The following is a 22114-nucleotide window of genomic DNA, read 5'->3' as shown; positions in this document are numbered from 1 at the left end:
ATATCATTTACAAACTACCTTCTCATAATTCCCAATAAGAACTAGTACCAATTCTCCACAAATGACATCAAACACAGAGTAAATAAAGTATTTATTTTGTTTAGATTGTTTTAGTGACTTTGGAAATTTCCTAGGCTGAAAAAAAAGAAGACTTAATGGTTTTGCTATGGGCAAAGGCTGAAGACCCTTAATTGTTAAACAATGCTTACTTTTTTTATTATCATTCATCTTGCACTTATTTCCAGCTAGACAATCAGCAACAGCAACAGCAACAACTAAGTATGTACACAGTTGAAGCAAGAAACACTGTAGAGTCCTTACCTCAAATTCATGTGAGGGTGCTGTGGTAAGTATTTTTTCTAATTCCTTTTTCACAGATAATTCTAGCTCTTGTCGAATGACTTCTTGGAACTGAGAGGCACCATCTTGAGACATTGCTTTGCTAAGATCTGAAAACAAAAATATAAAACCACCAAAGTGAAAAATCAGACAGCCATTCAAACAGTTGGGAAGCTACAATGGATCTATTTCTGGTATTTCAGAAAATGAAAAGGGCTCAATTCTATGGTCATGTGATATTCCAAAAATGTTTTCAGCAGGGTCACTAATTAGGACTACAAATTTGATTGTAGTATACCACAGTGTAACTGGTACTCTAATTAAACATTTTGAGTTTGGTTAAAAAAAAAAAAAAGGTAAAAGTAAAAAGATTTATCCTGCCTGCAAGTGTGGTGGCGCACTCCTGTAATCCCGGTGGCTCAGAAGGAGGATCTTGAGGTCAAAGCCAGCCTCAGCAAAAGTGAGGCCCTAAGCAACTCAGTGAGACTCTGTCTCTGAATAAAATATAAAATAGAGCTGGGAATGTGGCTTTGTGGTTTAGTGGCCCCAAGTTCAATTTCTGGTACCCCCCAAAAAGAAAAAAGATTTATTTGCATTTGAGCATATGGTTTCATTTCTATTAATGTTACCCTACTAGCCATCAAAACTGGAAAAAGATCAAAACAACTGGAATGACATTAATAAGGGTTTGTTCTGTTTTGTTTTTCTGGTACTGGGGATTGAACCAAGGGATGCTTTCCCACTGAGTTACAACCCCAGATCCAGTTTTGTTTTGTTTTGTTTAGGGCCTCGATAAGTTGCTGAGGCTGTCCTTGAACTTGCCATCCTCCTGTCTCAGCCTGAGTTGCTGGGATTACAAGCATGCACCACTGCACCTAGCTAATAAGAGCATCTTTTATAGAATATGTCCTTAACAGAAATGCTGCCTCAATAAGAGAGCTGAAGTAGTTTAGCAATTTCACAGAAGCAGGAGACTCCTACCTTCTCCTCTCTAGTCAAGATGAAAAATTTTAAGGAATTCTTCCCATTTTAGAAGTGGAACCCACTCCAGTTTCACATTCCCCACTAAAGAACCACCTCTTGAGAGACACTGGCAATTCTAAGGTGCCTCTATTTCCATGCATCAATATTTTTACTTTAAAAGGAGAAGGGTACAGATATGCCTGCCCCTTTCTGGTCCCCAATTTCAGTCAAGACTTGTCTCATTGTTTTTCTGTGTCAAGACTATCAGAGGGCTGGGGCTGTAGCTTAGTGGCAGAGCACTTGCCTAGCATCCATGAGGCACTTGGTTCGATCCTCAGCACCACATTAAAAAAATAATAAATAAAATAAAGGCATTCTGTCCATCTATAACTAAAAAAAAAAAAAAAAAAAAAAAAGACTATCAGGGCTTTTGGCATAGCTGGGCAACTCCATGACAGATGGAACTCAAAAAGGCAAAGAAATGCCTGTTATATTAATACAAACAAAAATAGTAGAAAAATACATAAAAAGAAAACACCCCAAGCCCAAATACTTTTTGAGAAAAATGCCTACACAAGTTGTTTTATACACTTTACTATCTCTAGAGTAATCATCCTGTCAACTTCTCATAAAATATAAGGGACAATCCATTTATGATCTACCCCTCCCCATTTCAGCTAGTGATGTCTACAATAGTGGTTAATTTAGCAGAACTCCATAAGGCTAAAAATTTTGTCCCCTTATACATTCCCACACTATAAATTCTTTCATTTATTATCTAGACAGAAGAAGGAAACATTTACATAGAATTAAAGCCAAAACAATCAGTATTTAAGATATTTTTGAGAGCAGACATTAGTAAGCTACATAATTCCTGGGGTAATTTACTTAAAATAGAGAGCCTCTACCTTCCCCAAATATGTAAAAACATTAACAAATGACATAGTTAACATGGCTCTTGAAAAATATTTTATGTATATTTTTCATCATATTAAAACCAAAGAGAAAAAAATCCAAGGAAATGTGGTGACTGTATACAATTCAACCTTAAAATAGCTGTTTTCTGTGTAACAGAAAATCACAAACATACCAGTAAAATTGCCAACATAACCCAAGAAACTGTGGTTCATAAATAACTTCTCTGGGAGGTAAGAGGCACTATACTTCATGTGTGTTCCAGAAACAACCTACAGATATGTTTTGACAAGTAACAATTTGGTTATAATCTGTAAAAACCTATGACAATGGATGAGCACATTTGTATAAGCTATGACTAGTAATTAAAGCTACTACAATATGGGTAAAACTAGAGTTAACGTGACATCACCCATGCATGTTTATCCCTAGGCAGACTTAGTGGTAATTTAAAATTTGTCACATGTTAGTCTCCTACCCGTATGCTCATGTGTATCTGGGATGACTCTTCCTCAGTTCTAAGTCAATTCTCATATTAATATTTGTAAAATAATTTGGAAGAAAAAAATATAAATATAGAGAAGAAAATTTCCTATATTAAAAAACACATGAATCACTTGAGTCTGGGTCACAGGTCAATTAAAATAAATCAAGAAATAACTATACAATTATTTTTAAACTGTAGGTTTTTTGTTAGACTCAAAGACATCTATAGGCTTGCTGTTTTGTTGCTAAAGCTACAGATGCAGGCCAGCATTAAGTCACATTCCTAAAAAATAGTGATGGAAACATTTAGCTTACTTAAACTCTGGGAATATGCCAGACAAGATAAAACCAAATGTACTGCAAAGTTTAAAAATAACTAAAGTAGCTATTTGAGATTTGTCTAAATGAGGACAGTTAAAAACAACTCTAGAGGCTCCCTGTGCAGGACAATGGCCTAAGGCGAAAATACACAGAACTTACTATGTCACTGTCAAGCAAGCTTAAAATGGGTGGCTGAATTTAAAAAAAAAAAAAGCTTTATGACTTTTGCCTATAAATGGATGGATCTGGAGACTATCATGCTAAATGAAACAGCCAATTCCAAAAAAAACACAAAAGTTGAATGTTCTCTCTGATATGTGGATGCTAACACACAATGGGGGAGGGAGATAGAAGTTCAGTGGATTAAACAAAAAGGAATGAAGGATGGGAAGGGGGATGGGAATAGGAAAGACAGTAGAATGAATCAGCCATAACTTTCCTATGTTCATATATGAATACACCACCAGTGAAACTCCACATCATATATAATCAACCACAAGAATGGTATCCTAATTAGAATATAATCCATTATGTATAATATGTCAAAATACACTCTACTGTTATGTATATCTAAAAGAAATTTTTAAAAAAGAATGACTGGCTGAAAGACTCACATTAATACCATCTGTGATCTTTGCCAACCATAGCAGGTTCAATCTTCAGACACATAAGTCAGGCATGGTGGCATTTGCCTATAATCCCACTGACCTGGATAGCTAAGGCAAGAGAATCCCAATTTCCAGGCCAGCCCAAGAAACTTGGCAAGACCCTGTCACCAAATAAACAACAAAAAGGATTGGGGATGTAGCTCAGCAATAGAGCATCCTTGAGTTCCATCCCCAGTTTTGTTTCTTAAATTTTATTCTCCCCCATCCCATGTAAGGGTGGGGGAGAATAAAATTTAAGAAACATCCCTAACCTTCATTTTTCCCATTTGTTTGATAAGCACCAAATGCATAACAGTTCATTCTTTCTACACTGTTTACAAATAAAATCAGCTTATATAACAACAACAAAAAAAAAAAAAAACAAGCATGTCACCTCTTCAATCCCATTCTGTTCCAGTTTCACTCCCCCTGCCCTAGGCAAAGTGCTATTATGAAGTTCTGTTCCTAGTGATTAAAGAATAAGGAAGGTCTTTTAAGGAATAAAGAATATTCAAGAGTAAAGAATAACAAAGAGTGCTTAAGAAACAAGAGGAACTATCTTAAGCACCTGGACACAAACCAGAGAAACCATTTCCCTTTACATCTTTCTTACCCATCCTGTGTTTTTAAAAGTCTGGAATTTCTGGTAGCAAAAAAAAAAAGACAGAACTTAGAAACTTTCTTGGATTTAACATCTCAGGTTAAACTTCTGGCTATGACAGTTGTTTCCAAGGGAAGGTCAACTAAAGAATGCCCTGAATAATTCAAGATTTCAAACCTCAGAAAATGTTTTTGTCCCTCCTCACTTCCTAGCAAAATATAATTGATTCTCCATGACTGAAGAAAGTGGATTAAAAGCCAAACATTTTATTATCTTAGAATAAATCAAAATATTTTTAGATATGAGAGGGAGCAACTAATCTACCCTCCTCATTTTACAGATGAAGAAACTGAGGCTGAAAATAGATGACTTATGCAAGGTCACAGAGAAGGCTAATGTTGGAGCCCTAAAAGAAAGATTTTTTTTTTTTCCTGAGCCCATTCTACCACAGTGAGTAAAAGTACCCTGTTCATTTTTTCCCTTGCTCTGGCTCTAATTTTTGACATAAAATTCCTAAAAACCACTCTCCTCCGGAAGCATTTATAGGAGAATCTCTTCTTATATTCAATTAACAGATCTAACTCCCCATCACATAAAACTGGGTTTACTAGAATTACCTTGGTTGATTTCATCACACTTCAATTTCATATAAAAAAAGAATTGTTTTTACCACCCTTTTCTTACCCTCCCCTACCCCAAATTTCCTAATTCTTCCTTGTTCACAGAACTAAAATTTCAACATCACAGACTTTTTGCTCTCCAACTGCGGGGGTGGGAGTGGGGGAAGACCCAGAAAGAAAAAACTGGAAGAAAGCAAGAGGAGACATTGACATTCAATCTGACAAGTGATTCTTTTTGTTTCTTAATTCATTCCCTGCACTTCAGCAACTCAGAAGTATACACAATATACTTCTTTTCTCACCCTGACAAGCTAGTTGCAGGATACCGGGTCCATGGAGAAGCCACAGAAAAACACTAAAATCAACAAAAGGTAGTAGAGCCACACTCAGGCCACCTCTCACCACTCATGAGGTCTCATCAGTCCCAAACCTTTCTTGGAAGTCCACACTGAGAGGTACTTGAAGTCAGAGAATTAGAGAGCCAACTTAATCTTAAACCAGGAAATGACTCGTGATTCAAATAAACAACACTTCAGAAGTATAATGGCAACTGGAAACAGCCATGAATAAAACTTGAGGAATATACTAACTAGATTTACAATCAGCTTCTTGGCTGACTTCAGTCCTTCAAACTCAATTATTTGTAACTATTCTCCCTAGAAAAGTTCTTCTTTGAGTTCTATTAATATTAATATTAATATTATCTTACATCTTCTTTTACCTCTCTGCCCAGGTCTCAGTTTCCCCAGACTATTTTTTCCTCAGTTATTCCCTCACCAATCTTCTTATTGATGATCCTCAAATATGTGCCCCTCATCCCAACTTTTCTCCCTGAGCTCCAGGCTCACCTTCCCTACCACCTTCTATATCTTTTGCACCTGGATACCTTGCTGGGTACCTCAAACTCAACTTTATGTTTATCCAGAACACCACTCATCATTCAAACTAAATTTCACTTCTTGCTATCCACAGCAATTACATTCTCCTAGTCACCTGGGTTGAAACCTTAGTCACAAAGTTGGTTCTTCCCTGCTTTCCCTACACATTACAACCAAATACCAAAATATTCTAATTGAATCATTACAATTCCATTCACTGCTTTCCATTTCCATTACTAGTACTTTAATTCCTCTAGCATTTTCACTCTCCTGGTCATGACAAAAAACATTTTCTCACTAGTCTGTCTACTATTGTACAACAGCTTTCTAACCAGTCTGCCTACTGCTCTAATCTGGTGGTGCCATAACAGAATGTATTGATCCTCATCAAATCACTTCTCTTCCTCATTTGATGGGATTTTCAGGGCCTACTGAAATAAATACAAATCCCTTATCTAGGCATCTTTAAAAGCAAAGCTGAAGTACCTTTTCCAGTAACTAAAACTAATGAAAGTGCTATAAAAATGATCAAAAGCTGCAATTTCCTACTTTTTTTTTTTTTTTGACTTCTTGAATAGTGCTCCAAAAACTTTAATTTGCACACAAAACATCTGAAGGGCTTGTTAAAACACAGATTCCTAGGCAAGCTCCCAAAGATGCTGACTTAGTAGGTGTGAGGTAGGGAGAATATGCATTTCAAATAAGCATACATTGTCAGTTCTGCTTTGAGTAGCTCTGATAAAGATTATATTCCATTTATCTTAATGTTTATAGAAACCGTGTTCCTTGTATTTTTTCCTGCCCCAACACTCTGTAATCTACTATATACCCCAAAGTCCATATGTTTCGAAGACGGCACCAGGCCCAGGTTAGTCTAAAGCCATCCTAGTGATTAGTTTAAGCAGGAAACACAATATGATTCTGGCCAGTGAGCCTCAAGAGTATAAGTTCAGGAGGGGAGGGGGGATAGTAGAGGATAGGAAAGGCAGCAGAACACAACAGACACTAGTATGGCAATATGTAAATCAATGGATGTGTAACTGATGTGATTCTGCAATCTGTATATGGGGTAAAAATGGGAGCTCATAACCCACTTGAATCAAAGGGTGAAATATGATATATCAAGAACTATGCAATGTTTTGAACAACCAACAATAAAAAATTAAAAAAAAAAAAGAGTATAAGTTCAACAAAGGACTTTGGAGAAACAAGTTCCTCACTGAAAAAGAGATACAGGAGGAAAAAAAATGAGAAAAACTCCATATGAATGCTTAATAAATGCTTTTTGATAACAACAACTATAGAATATCAGGCTTTTTAGAACTGGTATAGCACTGAACATGCAGAACTATGCACTAATCAAGTTTTTTTGTTTTCTTGGTTTTTTTTTTTGCTAATCACACATTGCTTACCTTATTTAACATCCAAAACAAAAACTTATTTTAAAAACTGTCACAACTGATACATAAAACAGACTTCCCATTAATAATTAAAACTAACCATGCTTTCATGCAAAAGAATTAGTTCTTAAAAATCTCAAAAAAGGGGCTGGGTTGTAGCTCAGTGGTTTGATACTCAGCATCACATAAAAAAATGGCACCAATTTCTTTTAAAAAAATAAAGGTATTATGTCCATATACAACTAAAATATTTTTTAAATCTCAGAAATAAAGAAAATATCACTTTTGGAAAACAGAAGAGATTTGTTAAATAATTATTAAGTTCAATGGGTAAGAAAGTCACAACAAGGGTACTGTCACACTCATTTGTTGAGAAGGAAAAGAGGTACAACATAAAATCACCACCAAGGACTAAAGAATTAATTGGTTGCTCTATAACTTGATTTATGTGCATTAGATAAAACTTTTAAGTTTAAAAGGGCTTTAAAGTCAGTGAATCCAATTTCTTATTCTGGAGAAGAAGAAACAGGGGGCCAGAGATGCTGATTTGCCTAAGAACAACAGTGGTAGTGCCAAACTGGAAAGCCAAGCCCTGTTGCCTGGCGCCTGCTTCTCCTTTTACTGGCAGAAGGTCTCTCCTCTTTACTACCTCCAGGTGTATGCCACCAAATCTGAATGAAAACTCAACTATGATTAGTACGTGAAGTTATTATGTGACATGAAGTTACCATGTGACATTAATATCACAAATTAGAATAAGCATTCTCTTATTGCATCTTATATTCGAATTTTCCTTAAATATTTTTTTTGTTTCCTGAGCAATGAGAAAAAAAAAATCAAAAAAAAGCTTTTCTGCACTTTATAAATATTTTATTACAAAGGCTAAGTATTTTACCATTGGCACAAGTGAATCCAAAATAGTGCATATATCTTTGTTATTCCATTTGCCTATACTCTTTGGAAGTTTTAAAATTCTAAGCAGATGTATAACCCAAATGCCACATTAGTTTCTGCCAGGGCAGCAACTAGAAAAAACAAACTCAATTACTTTGTCTGCAGGTCGTTGTGGCCAAGGAGCAAGTGAAGCTAGTGTTGAAAAACATGACCACTAAAATAGTGTTCTAGGGGCTGGAGTTGTGGCTCAATGGTAGAGCACTTGCCTAGCATGTGTTAGGCACTGGGTTCCATTCTTAGCACCGCATATAAATAAATGAATAAAAATAAAGGTCCATCAACATCTAAAATAAAAATATTAAAAAAATAAAATAGTCTTCTATAATTTGATGACTAGCAAGTGAAAAAGTAGACTAAGCACATTATGACTATTTCAGGTCCATGAATATAATGGATTTTTTTATTTTAAGATAAAAGTGAACTCAAAGAGAAACAGGAAAACTCTCTTGACTTACATAGGAAAAACTAACAAAAAAATCTAGAAATGTTTTGGGGAAAATGAAACATTGTGTTGTTCATGTAAGTTAACTTATATAACAGCCAACTTCTCCATGGTTCTCAAAAACAATCCTTAATTGTCAAAATGGTTTGGGGGCACAATCAATATCTTTTGGCAATGACTAAGAAAAATAAACAATGGAACTATTGGCAGAGGCAGAATTTGAGTCCCAGACAATTCTTTACAACAAACTAAAGGAGATGCCTGCATCACCAATCAAGAGTACTGGGAAACAGTTTTTAAATGGAATATTATTTCCTTTCCATAAAAGGTTCCTAATCAAAAAACAAAGTTTAATTTTCTTTCAATAGCTCAGGAAGCCAATATCCCAAGAACTTAATAAGTTATTAATAGAAAGATACATGCCCAGTAGAATTTTAGAGATCTAAAAAATATGGTTTCAATTAATAGTCACTATGCCCAGGGCCATTCACCAAATTACTATGACCAAGATGTCCACAACTCCAACAGTATTACTGCAAGTTCAAAATAAGATATTTTAGGGAGGAAATTATAGGTTATATAAAAAGGGCAACAGTCTTTAGAAAACTTCCAGTGTCTAAAGAATCCAAAGCAATCAAAACGGTAGTAAATAAATCACATTTCTAAGCCCATATTAAATTCCAAACCCTCAAAGAACCTCCCATAAAAGTTTGTGTTTTTTTAATATTGTTGGAATTTACTCCAATGGTATAAATGCAATGATATAAATACCCTTTTCTCCAATGATATAAATAATATCAGAATCAACAGCTTATAGAAAGATAGTATAGCTAACTCTCATTTTCAAAGGTGAGAGTTTTAACTTTCAAGTATTGGTTTATATATTAACTTTTCAGTAATTAGTAAGTCTTTCAGAGAACTCATAATACCCACATTTCTGCAAAAAGTATCAAATATAACTTGGTGAAAACTGGAAAACTATGGTATCTTGTATTTTTCATCTAGAACATTTTTTAATTAGGCCAACTAAATAGTCCTCACAAAAACTAAGTACCCCATTACTTTAATTAATTATAAAAGTTGCTACAATTCATCTCTGAAGAAAAATAACAGAAAGAATGGTCCCATAAAGTACTATTGTTTAAAAACAAACAAAAAACTACCAAACTCCTCAATGTATCTTCAGAATATAAAAATGGACTTCCAAGAAGTGAACAAGTTACTATTTATTTCTGTGATGTTCCTTGTTATTTTTTTTTCCTTTAGTAGGCTTTTACAAATGAAAATCATCCCTCTTATTAGAAGAAAGCTGACTTAGTAAGAACAAGGAAAATTTACCCACAAAGACTACACAGTCCATGATGGAAACAGTTTATAAAGTTTTTATCAGCTCAATGCTTCACTTCAAATTTCTTTTAATTTTACATTTATAACTCTGACTAGGAATTTAACTAAATTCCTTTCTCTAGCAACATAATAAATCCTGAACTACAACTTCAAAAATTGATGGGTATGTCTTAGTTATTACTTTGCTGGTGCTAGTCCTGACTCAAATCCATGCCACAATCCCCCTGAATTAAAAGTGGCCTAGTCATTAAAAAATCAGCAATAGGCTAAATTTGGTTTTAGGATTTGAGAAGAACCAGGCCAAGGCCTGACTTCAACAATCAGGCCCCCAAATACTTCTCATCCTTGTATTCATCTGAGCCCCTTCCAGTTATAATTAGCTCAGTAATCTTCCCTGGATAGCTGCCATCTACCAAGCAGGAATTACCAAAAGAATCACAAAAAGAATTCCAACAAATGGGACAGTTAATAGGCTTTAAATATTTTTTAAGTGACCCAGAGGTACTGAGATGGCTTTCCCTGAAATATAGGAAAGTACCTTAATTTCAGAACAATAAGAGACATTTTACAGAACTTATACAGATAATGGTACTTCAAAATAGTTTTTTAAAATGCCTCTAGTATTACAGTTATAATACAGTACATAATATGGCATGAGCTAGCTAGACAACATTAATTCCTTCACTGTAAGTTTAAAAAAATGGGGATATAACTCTCAGAACTTTTTAAAAGTAAAATTGCAAATGGCACCCACTAACAAACCTGGCAAAAAGCCACAACTACTGATGACCTCCAGTACCTCTGAATGGCACAAGCTAGAAAAGAGATATTGCTCACATTTATTTAGAATAACTGGAGGCCCTGCAACAATCCCTGGGACAGGAAAAAACTGGAGCTGGCAGGCAAAGAGTGACTTGAAGACAGAATACACTAACTAGGAATTATTCAGCAGATCCAGTAAAGAAGGGTCTTCCTGTGAGAAAGAACCTTAGGAATCTGAGAAACACAAACTTGGTAAGATGGCCAAAGAATAAAATACTTGGGGCTCTCCTGCCTATCAACATTAAGAATTTTTATTAACTGAACATTTCCAGCTAACAGCTTATGGTCAAAGTGCTTAAAGATAGAAATGTGCAACTTTCCCATAAAGTACATTGCCTAGATTTAGAGGAAAAGATTTAAGCCAAGCACAGCAATTTCATGCTCTATGATATTTAAAAACACATGTACACAACACATAGTTAATAATATTCAGATGAGATAAATTTTTCAATTGCCTACCATGAGGATACACCAGAAATTCCAATACAGTGTACTGCACATAGCACTAAATTTTTGGTTGACTAGATTGAAATAAAACTCTCACCAACTTGAAATGACACGCTCCAAGCTTTACCCTATCCACCTCTACCTACCCCTGCACTTTTTCTTTCTTTCTTTCTAAACATATCAACTCCTAAGTGCCCAGACCTGAACAATGAACCTGGAATAGGAAAATAAAGAGTTGTCATACCTGCAATACTGTTTATTTCTGCTGATGACAGGTGGTCATAATCTGGTAGCAATGCTGATAGGCCACCATCATCTTTTTAGGGAAAAAAGAATTCCCTAGCCAACTAATGTGCCTAGCACATTTGCATAATCAACTCATTTCAGCTTCTCAATAACTCTGAGGCATAGCAATACCCAGTGTTTGTTTTTGGTGCTGGGGATTGAACCCAGTAACTTGAGCATGCTGAACATGTGCTCTACCACTGAGCTATACTCCAAGCCCAATACCCATTTTTTATGTAAGTAGAAACTGGAGTTCAGAAAAGTTCTGTCAAAGATCACCTGTTAGTAATAGGACTCAAACCTAAGTCCATACACTTATCTCTTTCTCACCATTTACGTAATCTGAGGTGTTATAAAAGTACAACCAAAAATGTAAGCTAACCTCCTAAGTAGTAATGGGAAGTATTGAGTTGTATGTTTCTTGTTTATTACCTACAACAAATTCTTCTAGAGCATCCACTACTCATTAGACACTATATTCCCCCAAACTATATAAAATTATCTTTGCTGACAGAAAACAAATGTCTAATTGGAGAAACAGGCCATTTCTATAGTTTTTAATGTAAGAAGCAACAAAATAAGATGTTGGAAAGGACAAGGGTTTTAGATACATTCATATGAAAATTTCAGTTCTTCTTACTAACTGTGAACTTTGGACACAACAAGTAACTTTCATCAGCTATAAAGTGGTGATAAAAAAAAATCTATATCTTAGGGCACTTAAATTTAGATGAGACAAAATATGCAAGTAGTTAGGGGTCTAACATTATTTCCCCAATGAAGTTACACACACTTAAGTACCAATAAGCAGAAAGTTTTACACAAAAATCAAAGAATTTGATTTGCTTTTCAAAAATTCAAAACCAAAAATCCCAAACCCTGACACCTGACTACTGATGTGTGAAGACACTGTGCAATTAGCCAATTAGGGTATCATTTATAACAGCAGCAGTTAAACATACAGAAGACTCACACCTGAAGCACAAAATTTAAACAGTAAACAGGGGCACAATCATGTTTAAAAAGTAAATAGGGGTCATTTTTTTAAAAACAAAACTGCCAGTTAAAAAGGTAACTTACTACCAGGACTGGGATTGTGGCTCAATGATAGAGCACTCACCTAGCATGTGTGAGGCACTGGAATCAATTCTCAGCACCACATAAAAAATAAAGGTATTGTGTCTATCTACAACTTAAAAAAAATTTTTTTTAACTTTCCTCTTACTGAAAAATATACTTATTTTATATATTTATTATATATAAATTATATATATACTTATTTATATACTGTTATAAATAAAAAATAAAAAGGTGCCAGGTGCGGTGGCACACACTTGTACTCCCAGTGGCTCAGAAGGCTGAGGCAGGAGGACTGCCAAGTTCAAAGCCAGCCTCAGCAAAAACTAGGCGCTAAGCAACTCAGTGAGACCCTATCTCTAAATAAAATACAAAATAGGGCTGGGGATGTGGCTCAGTGGTTGAGTATCCATGAATTCAAACTCCAGTACCCAAAAAATAAAAATTAAAAAATTATTAAAAAAAAAAGGTAACTACCATTTAAGGTAAAAGTGAATGACAAATAAATGCAATGTGGTATCTTGGACTGAATCGTAGGAACAGTAACCTGAATGAAGCCTACAGTTTAGTTAGTAGTAATGCATGTATGTTAATTTCTTAGTTTAACTGACCAATGTACAACTATTCTATAGATGTAGACAAAATCCAAAGTAAAAAGCTTATTTTTAAAAGGTGGATGACAAAGCAATGACAGATACACACAGCCACTGTTAGGTATTACCTCTTGATTTAGAATTTAAGAACAGTTAGCCTTAAGAGCAAAGGTCATTACAGTATACTGATTTTGCAAGCTATTTTAAAATATATGGAATATCTTGAGTTTAATGATATTCCTTTCTTAAAAAATAATTTTTAAAAATTTCTTTTGTAGTTATAGATGGACAGAATGCCTTTGTTTATTTTTATGTGGTGCTGAGGATCGATCGAACCCAGTGCCTCACACATGCCAGGTAAGCGCTCTGCCAGAGACTTCAGCCCCAGCCTATATTCCTAACTTTTAAAGAGAAGGGACTTGTCTTTTTCCTAGCGTTCTTGCTTAAAACGCTGAGTTTACAGTATTGAATACTGTCACTGTTACAAACCAGTAAAAGTTTCTAAGTTATCTCTGCGTTTCTAATCTCGAATAAGACAATTATTCAATCAGAACATAAAGAAGCATTTCTCACCACATATAAGGTATAATATGAATTTGAAAGTCTAATGATAAGTGACATTTCTGAGTTTGGTGCTGAAGGCAGGCACAGGTCCCATCTGTTTCCATAACACAGATTCTCTTAATCTATTACCCAAAACTGAAAATAAGAGTTAATAAAGTGATGTAGAACTCACTAGGGAATTTTTATTTCCAGGGCCAAATGATGGACATTAATACCACAACTTTTTAAATAAAGTACATGGACATTTGTTGAGAATCATATTAAGTGACTCTGAACTTTACTAGCTATGTTCAGCAAGATGGCTGATGCTTTCACCAGCTGGGGTCTGCAAAGAAAGGGTTTACTTGCATACCAGAAGGCAAATCCTATACTACAAATTGGTGAAATAGGTTTAAAGCAGCATTAAGTTCAACGTGTACACCACACACATATAATCACATGAACAAGTATGCTCAGCTCAGCTGATGGGCATTTTCTAACGCTTTAATATACATGTGATTTAGAGGGCAATTTTCAAATTTCAAAGAAATCTTAATAATCTTTTCTTATTTCAAAGAAGGAAAAAATAAACACAGCAATGCAGCAAAGTCATTTCTCCAGCTGAAATGACCTCCAGCTTCTATGGGCTACTCCCGGTTTCGCAATAAATGAATCTGAGACTCAACCCACGTACACACAAACAGCAGAAGCAAGGAACACTAAAGCTTTCTCAAGTCCTGGAAAACACACCTGCTTCCCCCCACCCTCCAAGTTCCCCTTCCCTTCCGCCCCATACACAGTTACCTTGACATCGACCCCCCAAAAGAACGAGGAAGAGAGAACAGCGAACGAAATCCTGTTTTAAATCATTTGCGGTCACAATCCGGGGAGCCAGAGTACTACTAACCTGATTTCAGGGAGGCAGAACTAAACCCAAGAAGGCACCGGGGCACAGTATACGTATCTGAACCGCCAACCCAGCTAACTGCTCAAGGAAGCTCAGATGTCAGGTTCTGGCAAATGGTATCTCAAATGAACAGTTCCACCCACCAACCTCTCGATTGCTAGTACCCATATTCGACTGAAGCAACCCGGGAGATAAGAAGCAACATGCCTTACCTTGTACAAATCTCGACATTTTAAGGTTTTATTAAAATATTCTGGCTTATATATTTTTTTTTAATTTCTAGAGGAGTCTCGCTATAGGGCAGGTCTCTCTTCCTCCTCCCCTGCTTTTACCAACCGACGTGTTCTAGCTCCTCGAATGTTTGGATACTTAAGGGAGTATTCATTCAAAGCGGTTAAAAAAAAAAAAAAAAACCCTTCCCCAATTCCAAAAGACGGAAACTTGGTGCGACGGAGTCTGCCTAGAACTCCTGGCTACACTGCGCTCCTGACACAAACCAGGGCCAGCTGGAGACTCCCGGAAAAGGTAAAAACCACACGAACTTAAATTTCATCAATGAAAGAGGCGGACCCAGAGCAGCTATTTCACCGCCCCTCGGTCCCCACGCCCTCTGGGGCTGGACTGCAGCAGACACCAAGGGCCGCACCCCCGCGGCCCCCCTCCCCAGCGCCACCGTCCAGCCACTGGCGGGTTCCCCGGAAAATCTTAGCCAACAGTGGCTCCGGCCCGAGCAAGGGTCAGGGAGCCGCGTGAGGCCGGCAAACGGGGCGATGCAACCATTTTTACCAGCCCATAAATATCCTGGGACCAGGAGGCGCTGTGAATTCCGCACTCGGGCAAGCCAAGTGACCCGGGCCTCTCGGTATCCGCCTTCTCGCCCGGAGCGGCAAAAGCGGCTGCGGCTTTTTTCCAGGGAGACCGAAGGCTACGCTGTCCCTCCCCCCAGGACACTAAGAGACCCCGGGCTAGCGGCGACCTGTGCACCCGCCTGGGACTCCCCGGGGAAGGCCCCCCACCCTTCCTGCATATTCTTTTCCCGAATTCGGCCTCGGGGACCACACAGCGGATGAGGAACTGGGTTCTACACCTCTCGGAGAGGGAAACGCACATCCCCCCGGGGGTCAACAGAAGTCCAACTCCGCCCCTTCCCCAGCCGCCAGCAAGACCCACCTTCCCGTCTTCCTTCAGCCGCTGGGAAATTGGGGGCGTTTATGGCGCCCCGGGAAGAAGACTCGCAGGCTGAATGTCACCTCTGAGGCACCCTTCTCTCTCCCTCTTTTCCCTCACACATGCACACCTTGAGTCCTTCGCTAGCAATCGCAGCCCAGTTGATGACCCCCTTTACCCACCCGACTGCGGGATCCCGGCACCCAAAACCCCCACTTTCTCCCAAACACCTCCCCTCCCCCTCCATTCACAGCAGCCCCCCTCAATGCGGAAATGTACCTACCAAGCAGACCGACATGCGCAGCCGCCAGTCCGGAGCTGAGGTTAACGCAGGGCCTGGCCAATGAGACTTGCGGAGGTGGCAGGAGGCGGGGCATTTGCAGCCTGTGCAGCCTGAGGGAGCCCAGCGTGGGCGGGCGCTGTAGCCGGCGCGGGAATCCCGCGCGTGGAAGCCGCGCCTGTAGTAGTGGTAGGGCAAAGGCTATTTGCCCAGTAACACTTCCTGTCTTCTACGTATACTTCAGCAAAGGAGAGAACGTAAGCACCAGAGGATATTTTTTTCAGTTAGTAAAAAATGCCCCTCCTTACCAAGAATTGAAGAAACCTGGGAGGACGGAGCTAGAACTTGCCAAAGCAGCTTCTGAAACCGAGAGCCCTGAACCTTCTCTTTAGACCCTAACTCTACTCAACGCGTCTGGTTTGAGAAGGGTGAAGATGCGTTCAGAAATAAGCAGCGGGATGTGTGTGGCCTAACAAGAGCAGGGCTTTAGGAGTCAAGGCTCCCTCACCAGAATCACTATTATCTCCCTTGCCCCATCCTATCCTTGTGGAGATTTGTGTTGTAATAGGCCTTTACTTTTCTGATCAATGTGGAAATGGCTCAAGTTATCATCAAAAGAGATGCTTTCCTTTTGGTAGATCCTTGAAGTCCTCAAAGAGAATGTTAAACAATGGAATGTTGACTCTAGCCTGGGGACTGTGATAGGGAGCTCCAAATCACACCTGGTATTACTAACCCCACCTACGTGTAATACCCCAGCGTGCCTGTCAGTGGGTGTATCTCAGGCTTAACATTTACACTGAATGACGCAAACAACTCTCATAAATTATGACAAATGAATTGTTAGCGGCCTTTCTTAAGTGTCTCCAATAAATCAAGTACTTCCAAAAGAATCTAAGACTTTGGGCAACATTATTCAACAATAGTAAAGTGAGAAATTTTAAATGATTCATTCTCTAAACAAAGGAACTTTATAATTTTTTTTTTAGTTCCACACATTCATATGGAAATGTTCTTAAAACAACACAAAAGACCAGTGAGCATTGGTACTGTTTCTTTTTTTTTTTTTTTTTAAAGAGAAAGAGGGAGAGAGAGAGAGAGAGAGAGAATTTTAATATTTATTTTTTAGTTTTCGGTGGACACAACATCTTTCTTTGTGGTGCTGAGGATCAAACCCTGGCCGCACATATGCCAGGCAAGCATGCTACCGCTTGAGCCACATCCCCAGCCCGAGTACTGTGTTTCTTAATGAGGAATCCAAAGAGAGTACATCCAGAATCTCTCAGTTATAAAACTAATTACCCCCAAATGAGACCAGAGAAGTATCTAAACTACAACTTACTAACAGCATTGGAGACGTCTTAGAATTTCTACGTCTTTTGTTAATAGTACAGAAATTATTCCAGCCCTGAATGAACTGCATTTATCAATTAAGAATAAAATACTACCAAAAATTAAGGATCCCCCCCCCAAGGGTTACTTAGCCTATTGTCCCCATAAGGGACAATGAAGAGTCTCTTAATATACAAGGTTTACAAATGATCAATTGTTTTCTACCTTCACTGATGATTACGGGAAAGGAAATAGTTTTTAATGGCAGCAAAAGTGATTAGTAATTCCCAAGAATGACATCTTGATTTATGAGTGATTATATATCAAGATATAGTACCAAAGGATGTTGTATATTAATGCCTCAAGAAATCCCCAAAAAAGGAGCTATTCATTTTTAGTGTTTATAAACACTAAGAGATGTCGCTCTCTAGAAGCCATATTCCCAAATATTACTTTCAAATAATGTCCTGCCAATGGAATTTCTTTATACAGAGACTTAAATTTAGAACCCTTGAGGTCTTTGTAAAACAGCTTCCTACTCCCCCAGAGAACTAATTCTTCAAGACCATGGAGCCATGGAGCCATGGCATGCTTAAAGGCAATTGCCTATTTCTCCTCATACAATTCAGCCCCTGAAAAATTACCTACTCTGGGTATGTCTCTCTGTATGTGTTTTTAATTTTTTTTCATATGTACTATTATGTAATATCCCTACAGGGTACAAACCTTTGCAGAAACCTTGGGAGGGACAATCTCAAGAAGGATGAAAATGGAAGGCTAGGAAGAAGTATGTGAGCAGGGATAAGGAGTTGGAATGAGATGGATTGCAAACTAAAAAGAAGCCTGCAAGCCAATTTTTCTCTGGGACCATATGCTACCATCCAAGGATGATATAAATTCTGCCTCTAATTTTCTTCATTCCTCTTTCTACTTCCCCATAGAAACATGAGAAAATTCAGATTGGTTTAACCAGTCTAGTGTCCTGGGATGTAATATAACCTCACCATATCTTTTTCCTTTTCTCTAGATAGGAACTTTCTATCAACAACAAGAAAACAATATCTGCTGCCATATTTCTGAGCATTCTTTTTTTGTGCCTGTTTAGATTTAGTGCTTGACATAGTGGCACACAGCAAGCAATCCATTAGTATATATTGAATGACCATTTTAGTGCCACTAAATCTTTTTAACTCACAGTATTGTATCCTGCTCTTTACTCTCTGGGAACCATAAATAAGACATTTTTGGAGGAAAAGATTTTTAAGTTTCAGTTATTTCCTCCCAGAATTTAAACCTAGTCCAAAGTATAAGAATACAATAATAACAGCAAATACAATGCCTTGGTGACTTTACAGTAAGTTTTGCTAACTCTCCACCTTTAGCATTATCTAGTAAGAGGTGGTTTAGAAATTGCTAAAATATGAAATAAGTATACAAGTCAGCAATGTGTGTGATCTTTTATTTTTTTCTTAACTATCCTTCCCTATCCTCTCAAGAAAATAAAATAGTACATTATTTTTTTTTGAGGAAACATGTCATAGACATAAAATTTTCTATATCATGCCCAAAGTGTTGCGCCAAGAGACCAGGCAACAATTATCTACTGGACTGCTGCCCACACTCAATATTGACTCCATCTAAAATCCTAGGCCACCCACATGAAAGAAGCAAAAGGGACTACTGTTTTGTCAGCAGATGCCAGTTACTGACTAGACTTAACAATAGGGCACTCTGCTTGAATCAAAAGGTAACCAAACAGGGCTTACTGTAAAAGATACCAAATTATACCTATGAGATGGACTGCTGATGAACAAGTAATCTAAAAATGAATGGGGTTTCCAAATACTTGAGGAAGAGAAAGACTACATTCTTTCCTGTTGCCAACACCCTGTTGGTAATGAATCAGGAAGTTTGCTGAAACAAGTTTTGAATTTAAATTGTGACATGTCCTTCCATTTGTTCACAGTGTGATTTTTAAATTATATTTGAGAGTTATATAACTTTTATATCAAAACAGTATCAATTATTTCAAACTGAGTTGCTTTTAAAAAAAGGAGTTATTTCATATTACTGATAGCTATCTGAAGAGTTGATAAGCCTTTCTTCTCAGTGGTTTTAAGTCATTAGGCTCAAAAGAATGCAGTTTAACCACAATACACATTATCTCATTCACATTTATCAATAATTTCCCTCTAGGTTTTCTTTTAAGAGTTGAAGAAGGGGGCTGGGGATGTGGCTCAAGCGGTAGCGCGCTTGCCTGGCATGCGTGCTGCCCGGGTTCGATCCTCAGCACCACGTACAAACAGAGATGTTGTGCCCGCCAAAAACTAAAAAATGGATATTAAAAAATTCTCTCACTCCTTCTCTCTCTGTCTCTCACACTCTCTTAAAAAAAAAGAATTGAAGAAGGCAGGTCCTTGCTATGTCTTCTGGTGGTTCTGTCCTGCATGTTCTCCAGGGGACAGTGTTGGTGAGAAGTAGTGATGCCATTGTTTTATCTCAGCCATGTGCCACACTATACCTCCAGATCCCCTTCTGATTATAGAGGCAGAGAATTATTTTACTTCAGTGACTAGGCCAGGAATAAACATAAAAAACATATTATATACTTTTTAATAAGCATGGATCATTATGTGAACACAGTTTAGAAATATAAAAAGAAAACTCAATAAGAAATAACACATATCTTACTAAAGTCCTAAGACAGAACAAATATTCTACTTTACTGTAGTGATATATGTACAGATAATGAGGTTACTTATTATTGACTTTGAAATCCTCATAGAGAAGAGCTGTGAAATAGACGAGATTTCAGTTTAATCCTATTTTTTCCTCTTCTTTCAACTATATTCAAGATTCCCTGTTGTGCTTTCCATCAAATGACTTTTGATAGTTTTCCAAATATCTCTGCCGCTGGTCTAGCTTATTAAGTTTCCTGCCACTGGGAAGCAAAGGATAAAGAATTTCTATTTCCTAACTTAGTCTTAGGGAATTCATTTTAAGCATTTTATACCTACCACCATAACTAAATATTACAGAGAAGATTCTCAGTACTGTTCTTTGGATGAAGCTTAGATAATTAAGTAATTATATGTCATTAAATGAGAAATATGATTAGAAAATAAAAAGTAATGGTGTTTCCTCTTTAGAATGAAAAAGAAGAAGAATGTTATATAGAGAGAAAAGACCACAGGAAAAAAAATGTGATATATTAACATCAAGTTCTGGTGTCATTTTATATTAAATTTTAATTTTTTAATTTCACTAGAGGTACATATCTTTTTTTAAAAAAAAATCCAAATACAGTAATACCAAACTGCCCATAATGAAGAGCAGTACTCTCCTGCCCTGCTTGTCTTTATTTCAAACCTATACCCTAGAGGCAACCATTTTTCATCTGATAGTTACTGCTATATTTCTAAACGTTTATATTGCATTATGCTTCTTAAATTACATTTCTTTGGTTTCTTGATTTTAGGCATTATATTTTGGCTTCCTATCATAATAGATAAGGACTTAGTTCACACCTCCAGTTTTTCTTTTCTGCATTTCTACTAGTTTTCTAAACTTGTAAAGCTATGTTTCCTAACCTTTTCATCATTATGACTCAGAGAATAAATTATAAAATTTATATAGCATATTGGGATAACTTAGAGAGAATTTTTGGACATTTATATTGGGCACATAAAGAATTATTTGCTTTATGGGGCTGGGGTTGTGGCTCAGTGGTAGAGCACTTGCCTAGCATGTGTGAGGCACTGGGTTCAGTTCTCAGCACTGCATATAAATAAATGAATAAAATAAAGGTCCATCAACATCTAAAATTTTTTTAAAGAATTATTTGCTTTGTAAATGTATATAATGTTATGAAAATAAAAATGAATGCAAAGTAATAAAGAAAATATTAAATTTATATAAAACTCTAAGGTAAAATCTTTTCAAGTATATAAATGGGAAATTTGAACCTGTCTGAAGGAACATAACCCTTTTTAATCTGATTTTATGCTTGAATAGTTAGTTACACATAGTTTCTGATCAAGTTTTCCAATAATAACCTTTTCAAATTTTTGGTTGTCACTATGGTAGGCTAAATAACAATCTCCAAAGATATCTATTTTCTTTTTTTTTAAGTGAAGATAACCTCAACATTTTGTTATTTTCATAACAAAACAAACAATGAAGCTTAGAACTGGATCACTTGGTCCTTTCTCTTCTTATCTCCTCCTAGTTCAAAATGCTTGCATCTCTTAATAGCCAGCATTCTCTTAGATCTGCGGTTAGGCTCAACATACTCAAGCCTCAGCACAATCTTCTTTGTAGTTTTAGCCTTTTTCCTGAAAATTGGCTTAGTCTGCCCACCATAGCCATTCTGTTTCTTGTCATACTGCCTCTTTCCCTGTGCATACAGAGAATCCTTGCCTTTCTTGTACTGTGTCACTTTATGGGGTTGGTGTTTGCCACATTTCTTACAGAACATCTGGCGGGTCTTAGGAACTTTCATCATGTTTGTGAGAGCATTATTGTCAAGGAAAAAAAGTAAGACATCTATTTTCTAACCACTGGAACTTGTGAATGTCATCCTTTATGGTAGCAGGAATTTTGCAAATGTGATTAGAGATATTCAGATGGAGAAATTATCTTGGACCGTCTGGGTGGACCATAAATGTAACCACAAGTCACTCATAAAATATAGGCAGAGAAGATTTGAAGACAGGAAGAAGGCAGTGGGATGGTGGAAGCAGGGGGAG

General features: G+C 37.0%; 2 protein-coding genes across 4 annotated transcripts in view; both read right to left on the bottom strand.

Annotated features, from left to right (window-relative positions):
- Positions 1 to 16059, bottom strand: part of Ugp2 (UDP-glucose pyrophosphorylase 2) — a 55326-nt gene extending 39267 nt beyond the window's left edge. The window contains exons 1-2 of one of the 3 annotated variants that reach the window (XM_027934271.2): positions 16038 to 16059; positions 322 to 449 (exon numbers count right to left, since the gene is read on the bottom strand). In XM_027934271.2, coding sequence (XP_027790072.1) covers positions 322 to 435 — 114 coding nt within the window. In that variant the 5' untranslated portion in view covers positions 436 to 449; positions 16038 to 16059. Of the gene's footprint in view, positions 1 to 321; positions 450 to 14799; positions 15113 to 15757; positions 15957 to 16037 lie in introns of those variants that run through there. The other 2 variants (XM_027934270.2, XM_027934269.3) reach the window with 2 other exon arrangements.
- A 5428-nt stretch (positions 16060 to 21487) lies between these two features.
- Positions 21488 to 21870, bottom strand: LOC114091780 (large ribosomal subunit protein eL42-like). The gene has a single exon (XM_027934272.2). The coding sequence runs from the start codon at positions 21868 to 21870 to the stop codon at positions 21550 to 21552; it is 321 nt and encodes a 106-aa protein (XP_027790073.1). The 3' UTR covers positions 21488 to 21549.
- Between the last annotated feature and the right edge of the window lie 244 nt (positions 21871 to 22114).

The sequence above is a fragment of the Marmota flaviventris genome, chromosome 14, assembly GCF_047511675.1.
Source record: "Marmota flaviventris isolate mMarFla1 chromosome 14, mMarFla1.hap1, whole genome shotgun sequence".
NCBI lineage: Eukaryota > Metazoa > Chordata > Mammalia > Rodentia > Sciuridae > Marmota > Marmota flaviventris.
This window is presented reverse-complemented; position numbering and strand designations above follow the sequence as displayed.

Excerpts from the sequence above, each read along its gene's own strand:
- LOC114091780 (XM_027934272.2), bottom strand. The coding sequence starts at position 21,870 with ATGATGAAAGTTCCTAAGACCCGCCAGATGTTCTGTAAGAAATGTGGC.